At 38.9% G+C, this 14,561-nt stretch overlaps 3 protein-coding genes across 4 annotated transcripts in view; 1 reads left to right on the top strand and 2 right to left on the bottom strand.

The window, feature by feature from the left end:
* The window catches only part of LOC117228863 (uncharacterized), a 53,740-nt gene extending 53,471 nt beyond the window's left edge, over positions 1-269 (bottom strand). Inside the window, exon 1 of the mRNA XM_076521112.1 lies at positions 2-269. Within this exon, the coding sequence (XP_076377227.1) occupies positions 2-104 (103 nt within the window). The 5' untranslated portion in view covers positions 105-269. The remainder of the gene's footprint in view (position 1) is intronic.
* A 932-nt stretch (positions 270-1,201) lies between these two features.
* Positions 1,202-3,650, bottom strand: Dpit47 (DNA polymerase interacting tpr containing protein of 47kD). Its single transcript, XM_033484885.2, has 6 exons — positions 2,583-3,650; positions 2,310-2,481; positions 2,037-2,229; positions 1,669-1,949; positions 1,420-1,584; positions 1,202-1,342 (listed from the first exon to the last, which is right to left on the bottom strand). Exons 1-6 carry the CDS (start codon positions 2,851-2,853, stop codon positions 1,258-1,260), a joined length of 1,167 nt encoding a protein of 388 aa, XP_033340776.1. The 5' UTR covers positions 2,854-3,650; the 3' UTR covers positions 1,202-1,257.
* An 82-nt stretch (positions 3,651-3,732) lies between these two features.
* Positions 3,733-14,561, top strand: part of LOC117228856 (uncharacterized) — a 502,447-nt gene continuing 491,618 nt past the window's right edge. For both annotated transcript variants that reach the window (XM_033484876.2, XM_033484875.2), the window contains exon 1: positions 3,733-4,179. The gene's annotated coding sequence lies outside the window, so the exon portion shown is untranslated. The remainder of the gene's footprint in view (positions 4,180-14,561) is intronic.

The following is a 14,561-nucleotide window of genomic DNA, read 5'->3' as shown; positions in this document are numbered from 1 at the left end:
CCTGCATTGCTTTGGCATCGTTTGCGTCCCGTTCCGCTTCTCTCCCACGCCGCAGAGGTCCCCTTGTTTCTCGATTCAAACTTGAACCCAGTGACCTTCGGCATCCACGGCCAAAGAACCGATTCCCGATCGACCGCGACTCGATCTCCGGCACTACACTTTTATCCTCACCGTTCGAACACCACTATGTTACTAACAATGTCCGCGAATAATCGCGTCGGGACGTATCTGCGCGTTCTAGAGCGTCTCTTGAACTGAATTTCTGACTAAGGCCCTGACTCTTTATGCCCACCTGGCTCCGGCAGGTGTTGCAGGTGGCACCACCTCTCGGCTGTCGGCAGGTCTTTCTCTTTTTAAGTCCCTTCCGCGCTCCACGCGCGCGCTATAATCTGGGACTCATTTGCCGGGGAACTTTGCTCGCATCCGTGATGTGCGAATTCAAATTTCCAAGAAATTTAAATACGGATTTAGCGTTGAAGCTGCCGTGGCAAATTTATGCACGATGTTGCCGAACTTATTGAATGCCGTAGATCAGGGGTGTCAAACTCAAAAGCTAACTTGGGCCAAGTAAACAATGCTTAACTTTAGGTGGGCCGCAAAAAAAAAATCAATGTTCATAGAAACAAATGTTTTTATTTTGGCTAGTACATTGTAATGAACATATATAAAGTTAAATTATTGTTTACGTCCTGATACTTGACATCTCTTCTCTGATACTATCTTTCCTATTTCGGGAGAAATTTTATTGGCCGTGACTACTTTCAAAATTTCTAATTCACATTTCTATTTTATTTTTACTTTGAGGTCGGATATATTGACTGGGCCGCAAAAATGTTCATCTCGGGCCGCGAATTTGACACCCCTGCTGTAGATGAATTTCGAATATTGACGGAAAAGTACATTTTTCTTTAGGATGGTACATAAAATTCAAATTTCAGATTGTGTAAATTGTTACACGGTCGTTTTTGTTTAGAAAGTATTATTAACGTAACCTCTTTCTATGCTTGAAAACAGATTTTTTTTAAATCTTAACATAAGACCTAAACAATTAAAGATGGGTTTTAGTCAGTTCCCGTTAAGAATATTTGAATTAAATTTTGTGTACAAAAAAATGATTAAAGATTTTTATTCTTTTGATAATTTTGTTAATTATTAAGGATTAAAATATTTATTTCTAAAGTCAATGACAATTGTACAAGAATAGAGACAAATAAAAAATTTATTCGGAATTTATTTACAAATTATGTACAGAATTGTTTAGTAATTAGCTAAAAATCGTTTCTCAGCTTCGCTAGACCTAACTAGTATTAGAAATGCTGGAGTTCCTCCACGTACGATAAATCTGAAAATGATTTTTTTCAATATAAGGTTGAAGACACTTAATCCCTACTTTTTGAATGTTTAAACATTTACACTTACCGTTCATTTTGTAATATTTTTCCCAAAGGATGATGAGTGTTTACTTTATGTACAGAACATTTATCTTTTCCTTCGAAATAAACATTTATGTTTTGAAGAGTATAACGTTTTTCTGTATCCCACTCTGGTGGCTCACTAAATAGTTGCTCTAATTGTTCTATTAGCCTGGGGAGGACAGTTAATTTAGAAATATTTGTTTAAATTTTATGTACTTAAAGACTCTAAGAAACAATAAAAATATTAACATACAATGTCTCTTCGTGAAAATTTTGTATGAAATCTGTTTGATGCGTCTCTGGATACAGTATCATTACTGGCCAAACAAGTTTATTTTCTGCGTCCAAATGAACTCTGCTCTGAGCAATTTGTGGAATTTGAGGCTCTAAATCTTTTAGATCTGGTTTCTTCCGCTGATCGACCAATTCCAAGTTTATGCCTTTATTCTTGATTATATTAATTAATTCCTCTTCTTCTTTATCTAATTTCTTTTCTAATCTTTCTTGTTTTCTTTTATCTCTTTTTAAGCATTCCTATAGATACCAAATACAATGTTCCTTAAAGTTTATATTTCCTAAACGCTTTCATATACTTTACTACATAAATCTATCCGTGTGTACCCTTGCAGTAACTGCTTCCGCTTTCAAACTCAACATTTTTTTGTCAGTTGGAGAATGATCAAGAAATTGGTCACACAGTTGAATACATTGGTCGTAGTCTTTAACATGAAAACAACATGTAGCAGCCCTATTCAGTACCTTTGGATAATTTGGTTTCAACTTTAAAGCATGTTTTGAGTCATTCAGGCTCGACCTGTAATTTTAATCTCATTATAATCAATTTAAAGAAGTATTCAATTTGATAATACAACGTGACCAATTATATGCGTGTACCGATAATTCTTCAACATAAAATGCGAAGCAGCTCTATTATTATAGAGTTGAGCCATTAAGTCATTATCTTTACATTTAGTCCTTATACCCTCGGTGTAGCTTAATATAGCTAATCGATATTTCTTATATTTATAATTGAAATTTCCATCCTCTTTATAATTGTTCGCTAATTCTAGAAAAAAAAGTAAGAGGTACTGTCTACTCTAATCTACTCTAAACATATAACTGTTCAAACAGCGATGAATAAGTAAACGATAATCAATTCATTCGTACCCTCTGGTGTATTTTCATCTTCGCCATACTTCAGCTGTTGTAACCCTTCCATTAAAGGTGAGAGCTCATCGCCAGGTTTTGGTGATTCTTTCATGAAGAAGGGATGTTTCTCCATTTCTTCTTCCCACCGGTCTTCTGGCCATCCTTCTGTATAACTTTTCTTCTCCAAATTACTTATATACTCATCTAATTCGGCATCCAATTTTGCAGCCAGTTCTAATCGCTCCTCGTCGGTCCAAGTTTTTCGTCCTTTCTCGTTTTTCTCTTCCATTGTCACACGATTTTCTAATCTCAATCGACGTTGCACCACTTTAAAAACTGTATAATATTTAAAGGGACAGTATTAAATGTAACTCGTCTTACATACCATAACCTCAAAAGTTTCACGTGAAACAAAACACGCGTTCTTTTCTTTACCGGCAGAGTATATTTCTGTCATCATCCTAGCGATGGCGTTATTTGTATTGTCGTAAAGAACTTCAAATGATTATTGCATTTATTAAATAAATTATTAACAATTCTCTCGAAACAATGTTACCGCTTAATCTCAATATCAAAAAGCATCTAACTACGAGATATGGTTAGAAAGTTCATTCAAAAACAATAAATATATTCGTGACATCCCTCGCAACAACAAATCATAAATTTTTCCAAAATAACAACTAATTTCGTGTAAATTCAAAATCCGTGAATGTAATAATTTAAAAAAACAAACCCAAAACGTAAGTTAACGCCGAATTAATTACAAACGGAATATATTCGAAAATTTTGCTATACAATATATCGCGATACAATTATTAACAATTCAAATCCGCTGTTTTCATCTGCAAAAAAATATAAAACTGTATTGGAACAGTAAAAATTGACCGTTCAACAGGAAATATCTAATTCCGAATTAGTCCGTACGTGGTGGAAAAAAAAATAGGGTACGGGGGTAATCCTACAATAAAATCTGTATTGAAACTTAGGGATGAGAAAAGCCAGAGGAGGATACGTCGATCGGGTAGGGGTGGCTAAGGTTCGGACGTTTACGCAAACATTCGGGTTTTGGCCCCTTTGTGCGTCGGCTAGGCAAGATGGCGCTCGGTGAAAGCTGGTCCACGATTGGTCGATGAGACCGCACCGCGAATCTCCCGAGAACAGTCGCTTCCACGGCCTCGTAGCGGGCGAGTTGCTGGTCCCCTTGGAAAAAAGGAAAACACGCTCTCTCGTCGCGGCGACGAGTGTAATGGCTACCGTGGGCCTAGGATAACGGTGGAGGCGGTATTCGGGTTGTTTGATCGAGACGATTCAGAATTACGGGACGTTTTATCGGCCGGCTACGATCAGTGAAAAAATTTAGATTCGCGCGTGTTGAACTGCCGCTCCGCCGTCGAAAGGAATCGTGGCTTCTATAACCCTCGCAAGGCGAGGAAGAGTGCGTGTACATCAACTAGTGCATCAGTGTACTTAAATGTGTGCCACAACAGCCATTGTCGAGTAGCGTGTATCGTACGTAGTGTGCCGGTCAACGGAACGTCGTCTACTCTGGATATAACTGGTTGTTCGTCTTACCTTTTTGGATTCTACCCCTCTTGATTAACGAACACGTCGATCGGTGAGTACGCTCGGACCTATTCGTATTATATGTTCAGTGAACACTGTCGTTTCGTACAGCTGTGCTTTACAAAACTGCGCGATTGTGTACATTTGTGGTCGCTCCTTCTCCGTTAACCGAGATTATCTATCGATGCCACTACGTCTGTATCGCTAGACGCACCCTCGACACTTTGCCCGTGCGGAAAAAAAGAAACAACGTTCGCGAGCGTTGTCATCGTGCGCCGACACGCGACTCTATTTCCTTTTTTCAAATTCTTACGAGCTGCACGATAGGTGTCAGTGATGGCTCTCTCCGCTCTCGGCGAGCTTTCCGCCACATGTACAACCTATCCCATGAGGGAAAAGTCCATTTATTGTCATATGCAGCTAGTAATGAGAGTATGCGCGTTGCGAAGCACGATCAATTTCGGAAGATCTACCAGCACGCTGCAAAAGATGTCGCGCTACCCTCTCCCCGTGTGCTGGGTTTATATTGTTGCTAAATGCGTTCTCTCGAGAGTGCTCGTCGATTCGCGTCCGTGCGATCCGCTCGCCCAATTTTTTTCGCCGCCGGTGCGTTTCGAGCGCGTCACGCGGCGTTACCGAGCGTATGATAAATTACCGTCTCCATGGAGACCGAAGCCGCGTTTCTCCGGCCACTTAATTCGTCTTCTTGTACACGTTGCGCCCCCCCCCCTCTCTCGCTTCGTATCCTTATTATCTTCGATTCGAGCGTGACAGCCCGTCGAACGCTTGTCAGCTTACGTTTCGTCGAATCGGCGTGTCTCTCGCGGCGTTTTTAACGAGCCGGAGCGTCGCTTATCCTTATCGTGTGGATATGGGCGTGTATTCTTTACGAGCTATTCTACTCTCTATCTCTTGGGTTTATGAAAAATTTAACGTCGTGCGAATATTAACGTACGATGAACAATTCATCCGCGACGGGGTAACAGGTGTCAACGGAATTTTTATCGCGGGTTAAGCGTTCTTGTTGTTTCGCCGCGACGTTCGAAAGTTTTTCCCGTCGCTGAACTTCTCATCCGTCGTGACGGAAACGAAACGCGGTTTCCACGCGGTTAATGAATATTTTTTAGCGCGCGAACGGGAAAAGGGATTTATCGCCCGGTATCGAGGGTTATAAATGCGTGTAACATTCGAGGGTTAATCGCGTTGTAAACATCTGTTGTTTTAAAGCCCGGATCGGCCGCCATATGTGGGCCGCTATTCGCTAAATGTTTATTACTAAGCGAGCCAGTTCCCGAACGGGGAAAATATAACGGGATAATCATTGCGCCCGCCGCGATCTGATTCCGTGCGCGATGTTTTCCTGTAATGTGCTCTGCTACACTCTCATAACGGGCCGAAAGTAGACCGTTCGCACGTGTTGCTGACAAAACGTGGATCTTCGCTATCCGCTGTTAACGTTTTAAACGTCCGGCTTTATTGCGTCCATTATCATGCTGATAAATACGGTATCCTGCTATTTTCAATGTTCAATTTCAGTCGCGCGATTAATTTGCAGCTTCTTCGAATCCCATTGGCTGCCGAATAACCGTGATAATTAATTTACCACGATGTTTTTGTAAACCTCGCGATACACCATTGGCAAAAACCGTACTAATTCAGGAACCACGTACTCGTAGTTCGCGCGCGGTAACAGAATAATGGATGCGAACTTTATGATTCGGTTTGAAAAAAAGGGTATTAATTCATAAATTATAATATTATATAAATAATAAATCATATATATATATAAATAAATAATATTAATATATAATATATAATAATAATATATATAATTAACCCCTTAACGCACAGTTTTTTTGAAAAAAACCGGCCAATAAAATCAATTTTTTTAATGTAAAAGAACACAATTTAGGACATTGTCTTGGCAAAAAAATTAAAAGAATACAAAAATAATCAAAATTTTTATTTTTATTTTGGATTTTGATCCACATTGCAGAAAAGAGCCGAATATTGCAACGTTACACATACATCGACCTTTTTATCTTCCTTTTCGGAAAAAACATATTTTTATCAATAAAAATACTTATTTATACTTTTACAACATAAATAATAGCCGTTGATTGGGGAAGTAGATAAGCAATATTCTTGAATAAATAAGTGTTATTTATAGCTTACAATCCCATGTAAATGATAAATATCAATAAAACGATATTTTTTTCTTTGCTTTCACATTGTTATTTTCAATTCTCGATTATATTCGAGCGTGAAAAGTTATAGCAGCATAAAATACAACGCCGCTCGAATTATCTCGAGTGTGCAAGTTAAGGGGTTAATAATAATATATAATAATAATATATATTATTATTATTATTAATATATAATATATATATTATTATTATTTATATAAATAATATTACATAAAAATAAATTATAAATCATGCTCGCAAAAGAACGTAATACATTTGCACATTTTGCTAGCAGCGATATAGTTATTATCCTATCTATTTGTTCGTGTATTCGGAACACCGGATAGCCCTGTAAAGCGGCTATGTACCTCTTTTTCTTCTTCCGGGCGGGGCCGTAAAGTTTGCAATTCGATTACGTAGCAATTAACCGGCCGCATGCAACAATCGTTAACTGAAATTCCGGTTGCGTGCCACGAGCTCTCGCGGGCAGGCCCCGTTTTGTCAGAATGCTAAGGGATAATTCCCACTTTCTGCCAGCAGCACCTCTCTGTCAATTCACACTACTCAACTTACTGTGGGAGAATTTTTTTGTCTGCCCGTAATCCCGGCGCAGCCTCGAATTGAAAAGGTAGAGAGAGCCGCTAGTCGAATTACACGAGTGTTCCCAGCAAATGGTCTAGGTTAAAATCCCATTTAGAGCGGAAACTGCTGAATATACATACAAGTGGGATGCCGTTAAATGCTCGCCTAGTCGTTCAAGGTCACCTGTAAAAATACGGCCCTCGCCATTCTGTTAACATAACAATCGCACGAAAGTCTACCTCGCGTCGTTGCCGTTCCTTTGTCTCGCTAATAATATATTTATGAAAAAATGCTTCTGCGTCGACGGAAGTGCTGCTTGTCGTGGTGCAAAGTACAGATTCGTAAATCTCGTTTGTTTTTTTTTCTTTTTTAATAATTTCGTCGTATATTCTTTAGATAGTTCTTACTGAATTTATTCAAAGTTTATTTAGTTATTAAAATATTAAAATATATTAATAGATATATATTAATAGATATTTATTAATATATATAATATATTAATAGATATTAATAGATATATATTAATAGATATTTATTAATATATATATAATATATTAATAGATATTAATAGATATTAAAATATCGCCTTTGGCATTCGTCGCACAGTGGGGAAAAATGGCCAGGTTCGTAACAAAATTGCAGAATTTTTACAGATGTGAGATAAGAAAGATGATCTTATTTTTACATGTTAAATGATAAAATGTTCTAGAATAAGGGAAAATTATAGAGAATATCGCACGAACAGTTTTTGAAAAATGACAATTTTATGACTTTTATTAACCAATATTTTATCGCGCGAAATATCATATTTAATATAAATTGTCAGTATCGAAAGTTGTTTATGCGACATTCTCTATAATAAAAAAATTTTAATTTACATTATAGATTTTATATTTTATAATTCTCTATAATTTTCTTTTATATATTTTCTCTATAATTTTCTCCCTTTGCACTCGAACAGTGACCCTGAGGCACCATTAAAATTGTTACATCACGTTCCAAGATAATTTTTATATCATAAAAGTTTAGCTGTAGACAATTATTAAAAGTCTAATTGTTGTACGAGTCACAAGACTAAATTTCACACGCATAAAATGCACTTTGCCATATAAAATGGAAATACCATAAGTCAGAAAAATTGATTTAGATTTACACTTAAAATGGCTTCGAGTGCAAAAATGGTTAAATTATTAAATCTAATAATTATTAAACAGATCATCTCTCTATCATTTTTGTAAAAAGCTTCTACGATTTCGACACAATCCGGGTAATTTTTCGCTGCGCGTCGACGCGGACTCGGTATCATTACATAAAATCGTTTCGATAACTGCTCGACGGTCGCCGGAGGAACGGTCACTTAGCGGGCGTGGGTCGCTGCATTATTTTCCGATCGCGGTGGTGCACGAGTCTAAAATAAATATTGGCCGAAAAGCTGGTAATGAAAAGACCAGCGGTTATCGATCGGTGTGTACGAAGCACTTTGTTCAGGGTGACGAAACGAGCTGGAGATGACGGTCCCGACTATATTTGACGATCCTCTCGTAAAATTCTCCTGACGTTGATTGCATGTACTCTCCGCCGGCGTGAATCGTTCCAGGCCGTAGCTAGGGGCGCTCTTTCAAAAAAGCTTCTATCGCGTGCTTTCGGCGGTGCTCTTTATTAATCCGCCGTGATTCATGTACATGGCCCCGATTAAAAAGGCAGCCCAGAGACGCGCTTACCGGACACGGGGAAATAAGTAGCGCCGAGGATTATTCGACCGTTAAGTTGCGGATTGCGTTCTCCCTTGAAGTTTTAATCTAAAATACTGATTAGCCGGTTTCGCAGTCGCCCCCCCCCCTCCCGAAGCCCTCTCTTCATTCGGTATACCATAAATATCATTAAGAAGGCTACATGAATTTTTCATCCGCGCCCAGATATTATTCATTGGCTGCGCGCCGTCGTCGCGCCACCCCCTACCCCCACCCCCCGGTGGAAAATGCCCCTCCCTCCCGACGGAAAAATTTTCTTCGCTGTTGACAAATAAATTGGTGCCGCGTCCGCAGCGGGAAATCTGCTCGGATATTTCGGCCAGTATTTCGACGGCGAACGAAAGGGAAAATCGGTATGCGAGCGGCGCGCAACGTCATACACCAACGGCGAATGCTGAATATTAAGCAACGCACAGTGCGACGACGACGACGACGACGGGATCGATCGCCTCGCAGCTTTTCATTCCGTTTACGTAAGTTCGTCTCGTTATTGTTTTCCCAGGTCTGTTCACCTTTGCGAGCCTGGCCCCGATAACTCGCGACGATGACGTCTCTTAGGAGGACGCGTTCCTTTCGTTAAAGTCATTCGGCCGATAAACCTTTTCGCCGTACAACCGTTTCGATCATCTATTTCTGTTTCTCCTTCAGCAATTTTTAGTAATTTTCGACGAACTGTTAGCGAAACCGCTGTACGCTTCTTGAAACGAATCGAGCACGTCGCATTGTTTAATTTCTGGTGTTTATGAAAAATATTGAAGCGTTATGATCTATAATACGATTTATAATATGAACATCGTGTAAGTGAAAGCGATATACAGTAATGTCTCTCTAATTGACGCTCGGATTGTCCATAAAAATGGACAATTTAGGAAGAGAAGGTACGACTATTTGAGCCTTGCGGTTTGTAGCAAGGCTTGAATAATCGTATCTCCTCTTCCCAAATTATCCATTTTAGTGGACAATCTGAGCGTCAGTAAGGGTGACATTACTGTACGCGGGCAACGTATAGTCCTCGCGCGATAAGAAGGCGCCTTTGCGTTTATATTCCCCCCACCCCCACATTTATTTAGCTGTCCGACTGCCGCGGCACTCGATCGCTATTGGCCGAGAACAGCGACGAAGATCGTCGTCGGTCAATTCATATTATTCGAGAAGCGCGAAGAGATTCGATTATTTCATAATTTGTACAGTAATGTCTTTCTAATTGACGCCCAGATTGCGCACAAAAATGGACAATTTGGGAAGAGGAGATACGATTATCCGATAGCCTTGCGGCTCGTTTTTATAATCGTTGAAAATCGGTAACTATTTAATTATATAATATTAAAAAATATAACCGATAAATATTATAATAATATTTAAATATTACCGATTATTATTATTGAAAATATTACCGATAAATATTATAATAATATTTACCGGTAACTATGTCGGTCGCAAGAGTCTTCTTCCCAAATTGTCCATTTTTGTGGACAATCTGAGATAACCTTGACACAGCCTTGCAGCTCGTTTTTATAATCGTTGAAAATCGGTAACTATTTAATTATATAATATTAAAAAATATAACCGATAAATATTATAATAATATTTAAATATTACCGATTATTATTATTGAAAATATTACCGATAAATATTATAATAATATTTACCGGTAACTATGTCGGTCGCAAGAGTCTTCTTCCCAAATTGTCCATTTTTGTGGACAATCTGAGATAACCTTGACACAGCCTTGCAGCTCGTTTTTATAATCGTTGAAAATCGGTAACTATTTAATTATATAATATTAAAAAATATAACCGATAAATATTATAATAATATTTAAATATTACCGATTATTATTATTGAAAATATTACCGATAAATATTATAATAATATTTACCGGTAACTATGTCGGTCGCAAGAGTCTTCTTCCCAAATTGTCCATTTTTGTGGACAATCTGAGATAACCTTGACACAGCCTTGCAGCTCGTTTTTATAATTACTGAAAATCGGTAACTACAAAAACGTGTCGCAAGGCTCCTTTTCCCAAATTGTTCAGTTTCGTGCACAATCTGAGCGTCAGTTAGGGAAACATTACTGTATCTCGTGATCCGGCCGCAACGTTCAATTGACTAAAAAACGAGATATCTGGTGACCCGTGCGCAATGTGTTATTATAAAGCTTATTATTATATTCGCGGCTCGTTGTTCATGGTTGTCGTCAAATCGGTAACTGCTACAGTAATGTCTCCCTTACTGACGCTCAGATTGTCCACAAAAATGGCCAATTTGGGAAGAGGAGATACGATTATCCGATTAGCCTTGCGGCTCGTTTTCATAATTGTTGACAATTTATAACCATAAAAACGGGTCAAAAGGCTCGAATAATCGTATCTCCTCTTTCCAAATTGTTCAGTTTTGTGGACAATCTGGGCGTCAATTAGAGAGACATATTCTTTTTCACTTTAGTTAACAGCGAAAGGATTGAAAATCGCCGGCGGCAAATCGAGTCTACAAATTTAACGAAAAAATCGGGCACACCTCGGTCCCGATGTCGGGGTCCCTTTACGTCGCACAGAAGCATAGCTAATAATAACAGTAATGCCGTCGGTGGCTATCCGTTCGTTATAGTGTCGTAAATGTCAAGCGGGGTGATAAAAATTTCTAACGAGAGACACATCGTGCCCTTGCCGACTTCGCATCGACTCGATGGAGTCATTGGCATCGCGTTCCGATCGTTTGTTTATAGTTCGCCCGGCAAATAAACTCCCCCCCCCCCCTCCCTCTCCCCCCGATTGTGTATAAAAGCGCGGACGATGAATAGACAATGGCGTTCTTTCAGGGAACGCATGAAAATGTAATACGCTCCGCTGGAAATATGAATATTAACGTACAAAGGAAGGTCGCCGGGGTGACTCTCTCGGCATTCCGATACTTCTTGATTTATACGCTCTGATAATTGGAGAGCGTAGATTCTAGAATATTAATTGTTCATGTATGTATGTGTAACGGTCCTGGGTCGTCGGATGAGCCTGATTTTTAATTTAACCCTGAAATCGTATAGAATTACCGCAATTATGTGGAAATGATTTGAAATGTATTATTGTACAGGGTGTTCGAAAAATCGTGGTACGAAAGGACATTTTTCATACGAATTTCGACGACGCAGTTTCATGCGAGAAATCACTCTATCGTCGCGATTTTTCGATCAGCCTGTATAATTTTGTAGTATCGAAACATTAATAATTATAATATTATTGTAACATTATATTATAATATTATTATAACATTATATTATAATATTATTATAACATTATATTATAATATTATTATAACATTATATTATAATATTATTATAACATTATATTATAATATTATTATAAATTTGTCAACCTTTTTAAAGTAAACCGAGCTGTTCGCATTGCACCCTGATTTCGGACTTAAATCCTGTGCACGAGTACGCCAATGATTCTTGTTAAAAAGTTCCTGGATATTTTCGCTACGATCATCTCACCAGGCCACATTTTAAAATCTTGGTAGCTATATCAATTAATTTGAAACTTTGGAACACGCTACTTTTGTGTTCAGTTACGTGCACAAATTATCGAACTTCGCCGGACCGTAATGCACTATCAGAGTATAAACTCGTGCTGAACTTCTTGTTTATATTGTTGTTAACAAACGCGGCTGTTTCTGTTTGCAACAGGCGTTTCGAGAACGGAGTGCAGTTGAGGTTCTCGGAAGAAGTTCCGCGAAGGCTTAACGCCGAAACTACGAAACCAGTTTAAACGACTGGTTTCTGATTTCCTACGAGCGAGTTTTTGACGATAATCTTTATTAACACGTTGACTGTGTCACCTATATTGTATACGTACATGAGCGACGCAATTAAAGTAAAATAAAGTAAATTAAAATAAAGTAATTAAATTAAAGTAAAATAAAAAAGTAAATTAAAGTAAAATAAAGTAAATTAAAATAAAGTAATTAAATTAAAGTAAAATAAAAAAGTAAATTAAAGTAAAATAAAGTAAAAAATATAGTATAAAAAATTAAAGTAAAATAAAGTAAAATCAGCAACTTATAAATATAGAATAGAATGAATCAGATTAAAAAAATTATAAAATTACAGTGGCCGAAATAAAGAAATAAAGATCTATCTCGTTTTTGGGTCACAATAATGTGTCCCACGTAACATTTCTGCCTTTTATTCTAATTTTAATGCTGCTAAATAATTATCACACCGAGTTCATAACATTGTTGAGAGTGTCACGATTTCTTAACAATATTAACATTAACACATCTTCTAAAATAATGATCTTTTAATATAAATGGGTTTACTATCTTTTTGTAAAGAATATCGAGACTGATAATATAAATAAACTGATGCAATAAAAAATATATCGTCGATACAATAAAAACTAGTATCGTCAGAATATACTCCTCCTCCTTCTACACACAAAAGGACAATTTGGGAACAGCTGATGCGATTATTTGAGCCTTGCACCCTCGTTTTTATAATCATTGACAATCGGCAACTATATAAATGTGCGTAAATACTCGAAAAATCGTGTCTCCTCTTCCCAAATTGTCCATTCTCGTGTGCACCCATCTGAGCGCGAATTAGAGAGACATTACCGTAATTTCAAAAATCCGAAACATTTTTCGCTAATAATAATAAATAATATTCTTCCGGTAATAATAACTACGTAAATCCGTCGGTGACCCACTCCTGTATGTTTGGCTCTCTATTGTCCTCTCGAACGTGCAAGTATATGTACATACGTATATCGAGTCTCGATCTAATGCCTACCGTGCATCCGTTGCAATGTCATCCTGGTATCACCGGGCGCGCACGGGGGTGGGTGTGCATAGAGAGAGAGCGGGGTCGAGTGGAGGAGCAGCGGGCCGTTTAACTCGTTGAAACCCGACGATGTTTAATGAGACGTCAAGAATTTGATGCGAGTTTTCGAAGCGAAGTTGCATAGAGGCAAACCGGCGGCCTGTATAAAGACGGCCTTTATATTTGACCGGTCGGAAATTCAGTGAGCATGTGGCAACGCCGGATCCTTCTGTTTCTTTCTCCCTCGGGGGCTCGCTCGATTCGTCGGCCGCATCTTTTTCCAACGGCCGGCGCGCCGCCGCTCCGGCCATCGGGGCCCCATCGTGGCCCCGTCGTGGCCCCATCGTGTTCCCGTAGCAGAAAGTTTCTTCTACCTTTGCCACGCCACCACCTTACACCCCGTCCACCGTACTCTTTTATTTTATTATTCGACCCGACCTCGGCGAGTTAGGCTCCCTCGGCTTCGCCGTATACGCTCCCTTCTCTCTCTCTCTCTCTCTCTCTCTCTCTCTCTCTCTCTCTCTCTCTCGTCGTCTCTATTCCCCTTCTGTTCTCCCTCACCTTTCCCTCTCGTTGCTTCTCTCGTCCCTCCGTCCCCGTCCCTCTCGATCTCCCTTTCTCGGACTCTCTATCTCCCTCCCCCTCCCGTGTTTCTCTGAACCGAACAGACTGAAATATTCGTGCGTTAAGAATGCGGAGGCCCCAGGAACCACGGTTTCTCTCTGTTAACAATCGTATTTAACCCATACGGCCCGCCGCAGTCTTATCGAGCTTATCGAATCGCTTACAGTCCGTCGCAAAAGTCCACCTGCACCTGCTCGACTTCATATTCGTTAACCGGGGAACGAAGCGTATTCAGAGATTTCACGGATCGTAGATTCCTTTGACAGGTGTAATTGAGAGATGCCCGGCGAAAACATAATTTTCGAGGAGGAAGAGAGAAGATTGCGATCTTCGAAGCTTGATTTATTTGTAGCTTCATGCATTGCTACTTACATCGTTTCCTAAAAAAGCCACGCTGGATTCACGTGCGATCTATCAGCATTATTCGTAAAAAAATAGAACATTTTAAGAACGAAAGACATCTTTCTATTTTG

This window comes from Megalopta genalis, chromosome 1, assembly GCF_051020955.1.
Source record: "Megalopta genalis isolate 19385.01 chromosome 1, iyMegGena1_principal, whole genome shotgun sequence".
Classification (NCBI taxonomy): domain Eukaryota; kingdom Metazoa; phylum Arthropoda; class Insecta; order Hymenoptera; family Halictidae; genus Megalopta; species Megalopta genalis.
The sequence above is the reverse complement of the archived record's forward strand: the minus strand, read 5'-3'. Positions and strand labels throughout refer to the sequence as shown.

Bases quoted from the DNA above. Each gene is read 5' to 3' on its own strand.
- Dpit47 (XM_033484885.2), bottom strand. From the start codon at position 2,853: ATGGAAGAGAAAAACGAGAAAGGACGAAAAACTTGGACCGACGAGGAG. The intron at 2,482-2,582 runs GTACGAATGAAT...TTTTTTTTCTAG, and splicing joins AGATGAAAATACACCAGAGG to AATTAGCGAACAATTATAAA. The intron at 1,343-1,419 runs GTAAGTGTAAAT...AATCATTTTCAG, and splicing joins AAAATATTACAAAATGAACG to ATTTATCGTACGTGGAGGAA.